This window comes from Oncorhynchus masou, chromosome 21 (genome assembly GCF_036934945.1).
Source record: "Oncorhynchus masou masou isolate Uvic2021 chromosome 21, UVic_Omas_1.1, whole genome shotgun sequence".
Lineage (NCBI taxonomy): Eukaryota > Metazoa > Chordata > Actinopteri > Salmoniformes > Salmonidae > Oncorhynchus > Oncorhynchus masou.
The window spans coordinates 7,063,230-7,070,125 of NC_088232.1; the positions used below are offsets into that span (position 1 = coordinate 7,063,230).

A 6,896-nucleotide genomic window follows, 5' to 3' on the forward strand; every position below is an offset into this window, starting at 1 on the left:
TTTACCAAAGACTCAAAGCGTATAAATAGTCAAACAAATGTAAATTATTGAGATTGAAAGCTTCAGGCAGCTTGGGATGAAGTTGAGGCAGTTTGGACTTTTGGGGCAGTGGAGGTTCAGTAGAGGGGGCACCGAGGGGACAGCCAAGGTGAAACAAAGACAGTCAAAGAAAACAGGCCACCGCACCTGCTTCTCTGAATGGTCAGTCACTCCATTGGAGCTGCTTCTCTGGTACTGGTCCTCCATTGACAGGAATGTAGCACCCACCTGGGTGATGCCACCGCTGCTGAAAAGCCACATCCTTGCAGTGGTTAGGTGCATTCCCTGAACTTTCTCTGCTACAGTGGTAAGAAAAAGGTATGTGAACCCTTTGGAATTACCTGGATTTCTGAATAAACTGGTCATCAAATGTTCTGCTCTTCATCTAAGTCCCAACAATAAACAGTGTGCTTAAACTAATAACACAAATTATTGTATTTTTTGTGTCTATTGAATACAAGATTTAAACGCTCAGTGTAGGTTGGAAAAAGTATGTGAAGCCCGAGGGTAATGACTCCTCCGAATGCTAATTGGAGTCAGGAGTCCGCTAACCTGGAGTCAAATCAAGGAGATGTTGGTTAGAGCTGCTCTACCCTAAAAAAAACCCACAAAACTTGAGTTTGCTATTCACAAGAAGCATTGCCTGATGTGAACCATACCTTAAGTCTTCTGAGATCTCTTTTGTTTAAGATTAAGAAATGTTGACTTGCATAAAGCTGGAAAGGGATACAAAAGTATCTCTAAAAGCCTTGATGTTCATTAGTCCATGGTAAGAAATATTGTCTATAAATTGAGAAAATTCAGCATTGTTGCTACTCTCCCTAGGAGTGACCGTCCTACAAAGATGACTGCAAGAGCACAGCACAGAATGCTCAACGAGGTTAAGAAGAATCCTAGTGTCAGCTAAAGACTTACAGAAATCTCTGGAACATCTCTGTTGACTAGTCTACGATAAGTAAAAAACTAAACAAGAATTGTGTTCATGGGAGGACACCACGTAAGAAGTCCCTGCTGTCCAAAAAAATCTGCTGCACGTCTGAAGTTTGCAAAAGTGCACCTGGATGTTCCACAGCGCTACTGGCAAAATATTATGTGGACAGATGAAACTACAGTTGAGTTGTTTGGAAGTAACACACAGCACACCAACATCAAAACCTCATCCCAACTGTAAAGTTTGGTGGAGGGATCATCATGGTTTGGGGCTGCCTCAGGTCCTGGATAGCTTGCTGTCATCAATGGAAAAATGAATTCCCAAGTTTATCAATACATTTTGTAGGAGAATGTTAGGCTGTCTGCCAATTGAAGTTCAACAGAAGTTGGGTGATGCAACAGGACAGCGACCCAAAACACAGAAGTAAATCAACAACAGAATTGCTTCAACAGATGAAAATATGCCTGACCTGAGTCCTGACCTCAACCTGATTGAGATGCTGTGTCATGACCTCAAGAGAGCAGTTCACACCAGACACCGCAAGAATATTGCTGAACTGAAACAGTTTTGTAAAGAGGAATGGTGAAAAATTCCTTCTGACCATTGTGCAGTTCTGATCCACAACTACAGAAAACTGCCAAAGGATGGTCAACCAGTTATTAAATCCAAGGCTTCACTTTTCCCACCCTGCACTGTGAATATTTACACTGTGCTCAAAGACATGAAAACGTATAATTGTTTGTGTGTTATTAGTTTAAGCAGACCATTTGTCTATTGTTGTGGCCTAGATGAAGATCAGATCTAATTTTATGACCAATTTATGCAGGAATTCAGGTATTTCCAAAGGGTTAACAAACTTTTTCTTGACACTAAGTATTCAACCCCTTGGTTAGGAGCTTTCACTGGAACTTCCTCTGTTACCTCTGGACACAGCATGCAGTCCTTGTTGTAATATTTCCAAACAGATTAAACAAACAGCCAGCAAGCCAAAATACTTCATTTACGATCCTGCAACTTTAAGAGTCAAGACCACAGGATATAGTGATCAAACCCTAGAGCAGCCAAAACTAAAATATAAAAATGCAAAAAGAAACAATCAAAATTATAAAAACATATATACAATATTCACACTACTCTTCCTAGGCTTATGTCTGCTTGTAATCGTTAAGGACTGGGGAGTTTATCAGGATTTTTAAAAAAATAACAGAATGGAGCGAAGGACCTGAAATTGTTGTCGAGCAATGATCAATAACCAATTTGACAGAACTTGACGAATTTTGAGAAGAATAAAATCGGCACACGTTGCACAAACCAGGTGTGGAAAGGGCTTACAGCGATTACGCTGCCAAAGGTGACTCTAACATGTATTGACTCGGAGGGTTGAATACTAAGCTAATAAAGATCGTGTTATTTTTCTTTTTTTAAACAAATGTAAGAAATTCCATTTTGTGTGGATCATTGACAAAAAAAGCACAATTAAATCCATTTTAATTCCACTTTGTAACAACAAAATGTGGAAAAAGCCAAGGGGTGTGAATACTTTCTGAAGGCACTGTATATATATGCCTTATACTGTATTTTACACCATGTCTGGATGTAATATTCTACCCAGGAATATTAAATGCTGAAATCTCAACATCAGATATTGGGTGGAATGGTTACTTCCTATGTTATAGAGTGGAATGGTTTTTCTGCTGGTGTATCCTGAGGCAGCTCCTTTCTGAGAACCTCTTTCCGCAGTGCGTACAGGTAAATGGTCTCTCTCCTGTGTGGACCTTCAGGTGGATCTTAAGCTGGTGCTGGCGTGAGAACCTCTTCTCACACTGAGAGCAGCTAAAGGGTTTCTCTCCTGTGTGAACCCTCTGGTGTCTCTTCAGGCTGCCAGCCTGGGCGAAGGGCATGTGACACTGGGTACAGCTGAATGGTTTCACCCCTGTGTGGACCCTCTGGTGCCTCTTCAGGTTGCCAGCCTCTGCGAAGCGCATGTGACACTGGGTACAGCTAAAAGGTTTCTCCCCTGTGTGGACCCTCTGGTGGATCTCCACCTTTTGGGAGCAACTGAAGCCTTTGTTACAGAACATGCAGAGGAACCTTTTCTCTTTACTATTGCCTGATGTAGCTCCCCCTCCCTGAGCCTGGGCTCTAGCCCGGTCGTTTGAGTTCAATACCTGATCGAAAAGAACGCGGCCGTGTGAATCAGAAGGCCCCATCGACGTGGACACTGGGTCGCGATCTCTGAACGCTTGTAAGGAGGAGTGGGTTGCGACATTTAGATTTGTCTTTAAGCTTTCCCTGCTGTCTAAGAAATCTCTGCCTTGTGAGTGTCCGTCTCCAAGGTGACTATCTGCATTCCATGTGGGAGGAACATCGCCCTCCACTTTCACATCATCTACGATCAGACCCTCCCCTTTCTTATCTAGGCACCCTTCAGAGTATACACTACTACTGTACCGGTCCCAATCACCTCTAGATGGACCAGTTTGTGTCTCTAAACCCAATGGCGTGCCAGGGTCCATCTCTGTAGTGTAAGAACAAGACGGTTCATTGCCAGTCTCGTCACCTGAGTCTCGATGGGAATGAACCGGGCTCGGGTTATCGTAAAGTAAATACTCTGAGCTGGGAGCAGGAGGACAGCCCAGCCTCCCCAGCCCCTGTCTCTCTCTGTGTAAATGCCTTTGTGTTACAGTTAAAGTCTTGGTGTCTGTCTCTGACTTGAGGACGGCATCTGGCCTTCCACTGACCTCCGTGATGCTGCTTCTGATCCTGGGCTGTGCTGGGGTGGTGGTGGGGTCCTCCATGGCTACAAGGGGTGGTCCAGTCTCTCCAGTCTGGATGTCTCTGCTGTGCCGTGGGTCCTCCTCTCCTTCAGACATCTCGTGCTTGACCCCAAGACATGCAACCTCTGCAGACTGACACAAAAGGAGGTTATTACCGGTACATGAGTTTATGTCGTAGGGAAGTCTAACAAACTTCCTTATGGCAGATAAATGAGGACGTACATCTAAGACAGTGAATAGCTGAGGGGTGCTTTTCTGAAATAAAAAGGCCACATTTGTTTAAAAAGTAACTCATTTTAACATAATACTATTACACTGACCTCTATCATGATAATGTGCTGGGTTGAGGTTCCACTCCCCTCATCAACAGTGATTGGTTTATCATCGCTCAGTGTATTATGTCCCACTGGCTTCACAAAGATCCTGTGTCCTCCAGTGACATGTTCTTCACCTGAGAGAGTGATTGGGGGAAAAGAGGTGGTTAAGTACTGTTAATGCTCAATGGTATATTGTACACTATTGACTATTGACACAGAAATGGCAAAGATGTCAGGTAAAACTTCACATAACTTCTTGATATTACTAAACTCAGCAAAAAAATGTCTTCACACTTTCAACTGTGTTTACTTTCAGCACACTTAACGTGTAAATATTTGTATTAACATATGATCCAACAACTGAGACAAACTGAACAAGTTCCAAAGACATGGAATAATGTGTCCCTGAACAAATGGGGGGTCAAAATCAAAAGGAACAATCAGTATCTGGTGTGGCCACCAGCTGCATTAAGTACAGCAGTGTATCTCCTCGTCATGGACTGCACCAGATTTGCCAGTTCTTGCTGTGAGATGTTACCCCACTCTTCCATCAAGGCACCTGCAAGTTCCCGGACATTTCTTGGGGGAATAGCCCTAGCCCTCACCCTCCAATCCAAAAGGTTCTAAACGTGCTCAATGGGATTGAGATCCGGGCTCTTCGCTGGCCATGGCAGAAAACTGACAATCCTGTCTTGCAGGAAATCACGTACAGAACGAGCAGTATGGCTGGTGGCATTGTCATGCTGGAGAGTCATGTCAGGATGAGCCTGCAGGAAGGGTACCAAATGAGGGAGGAGGATGTCTTCCCTGTAACGCACAGCGTTGAGATTGCCTACAATGACAACAAGCTCAGTCCAATGATGCTGTGACACACCGCCCCAGACTATGACGGTCCCACCACCCCAAAAAATCGATCCCGCTTCAGAGTACAGGCCTCGGTGTAACGCTCATTCCTTTGACGATAAACGCGATTCCGATCATCACCACTGGTGAGATAGAACCGTGACTCGTCAGTGAAGAGAACTTTTTGCCAGTCCTGCCTGGTCCAGAGACGGTGGGTTTGTGCCCTAGGCGACATTGTTACCGGTGATGTCTGGTGAGGACCTGCCTTACAACAGGCCTTCAAGCCCTCAGTCCAGCCTCTCTCAGCCTATTGTGCACAGTCTGAGCACTGATGGAGGGATTGTGCGTTCCTGGTGTAACTCGGGCAGTTGTTGCCATCGTGTACCTGTCCCGCAGGTGTGATGTTTGGATGTATCGATCCCGTGCGGGTGTTGTTGCACGTGGTCTGCCAACGCGAGGACAATCCCCTGTCCATCCTGTCTCCCTGTAGTGCTGTCTTAGGCGTCTCACAGTAATTTATTGCCCTGGCCACATCTGCAGTCCTCATATGCCTCCTTGCAGCATGCCTAAGGCACGTTCACGCTCATGAGTTGGGACCCTGGCATCTTTCTTTTGGTGTTTATCAGAGTCAGTAGAAAGGCCTCTTTAGTGTCCTACGTTTTCATAACTGTGATCTTAATTGCCTACCATCTAAGCTGTTAGTGTCTTAACGACAGTTCCACAAGTGTATGGTTATTAATTATGGTTCATTTAACAAGAATGTGAAACCGTGTTTAAACCCTTTACAATGAAGATCTGTGAAGTTATTTGGATTTTTACAAATTATCTTTGAAAGATAGGGTCCTGAAAAAGGGACGTTTCTTTTTTTGCTGAGTTTATTTATAATCAATCTATTAAATTCCATGCATCACATTGTTTTCATTCAGTAAATAATAAGAAATGCAGTAAATCAAGAATCGGATTCGAATGTGATAGTGTCTAAGCCAATCAGGCGAATTATTGCATATTTTCCAAAAACTGACCAAGACCCAATTCTGGGTAACACATCTGAACACATGCAGCGTTGAACAGGGCGACAGGCCGCGCAGCCTCGTGCCTTCCGCAAAATGTACCTCTTGCCATTCCTCTGTATCGGTCGAGGATCTTGACACTACTGGGTCGACTGGCGAGGACGCGCTCTCGTGTTGTTCTCTCTGCGCGCTCCCGTGCCACCTTCAGTTCCAGTAGTTTCCTCCGCAATGCCCTGTTTTCTTTCTGGCTTTGACTTATTTCCAAACGAAGCACTGCATAGTCGTCGTCTACGAGTTTGCAGATCTCTGTCACCGCAGCATTTGCTAGCACCTCCATGATGGAGGCTATTTGAGTGTGAAAAACCATACAGTTAGCCATTGTTAGCAGTTAGCTAGCATTACCTAGATAACATCTATCAACCAAGTCCTTAACCCGAATTAGACATTACATGCGGTAAGTATATGATGATGTGCAGTTAAATTAGTCTTTAAGTTCCAGGGTTTTAATAAACGTCTAAATAAAAACGCTAACGTGGAAATTGTTCTTGGTCACTTCACTTCCGTTGACTTATTTTTCTTCCTGTGAGTTTCCAGTAGACTATCTGCTGTCTTCTTCGCCGTCTTGTGCGTTTCCGGCAGACTAGACGATGTACTGTGAATTGCTGTCTTTCTCAGGTCGGAATGCGAATTAATAATAGCCTCACACCAGTAGGTGCAGGCGGGTGGAATATAGAAACGACAACAGCTTTTTTGGTATTTCGCTTTGCCTATCATTTGAGTTCAAAATTGTTACAAGCAAAAATGCGGTTAATCAGCTCATGGAAGAATGTCCTATCCTCAGCATACCACCGGCAATATAACATACTTCAATCTCTACCTCGCCACCTTCCTCACACTTCCCATCTGTGTGTTTCATCACTAACAATAACCCAACCTCAGTCTTGTCAACAAAACCGTATCCCTCATTTCACTCCCCATA

The 6,896-nt window shown here is 44.2% G+C and overlaps 1 protein-coding gene across 1 annotated transcript; it reads right to left on the minus strand.

Moving 5' to 3' along the window:
- Positions 1–904: 904 nt before the first annotated feature.
- LOC135507718 (zinc finger protein 2-like) lies at positions 905–6,540 on the minus strand. Its single transcript, XM_064927320.1, has 3 exons — positions 6,020–6,540; positions 4,068–4,198; positions 905–3,879 (listed from the first exon to the last, which is right to left on the minus strand). The coding sequence occupies exons 1-3, from the start codon at positions 6,294–6,296 to the stop codon at positions 2,641–2,643; spliced, it is 1,647 nt and encodes a 548-aa protein (XP_064783392.1). The 5' UTR covers positions 6,297–6,540; the 3' UTR covers positions 905–2,640.
- Between the last annotated feature and the right edge of the window lie 356 nt (positions 6,541–6,896).

Excerpts from the sequence above, each read along its gene's own strand:
- LOC135507718 (XM_064927320.1), bottom strand. The coding sequence starts at position 6,296 with ATGGCTAACTGTATGGTTTTTCACACTCAAATAGCCTCCATCATGGAG. Across the intron at positions 4,199-6,019 it reads ATACAGAGGAATGGCAAGAG|GTGAAGAACATGTCACTGGA; the intron begins GTACATTTTGCG and ends TCACTCTCTCAG. Across the intron at positions 3,880-4,067 it reads AGCACATTATCATGATAGAG|TCTGCAGAGGTTGCATGTCT; the intron begins GTCAGTGTAATA and ends CTTTTGTGTCAG.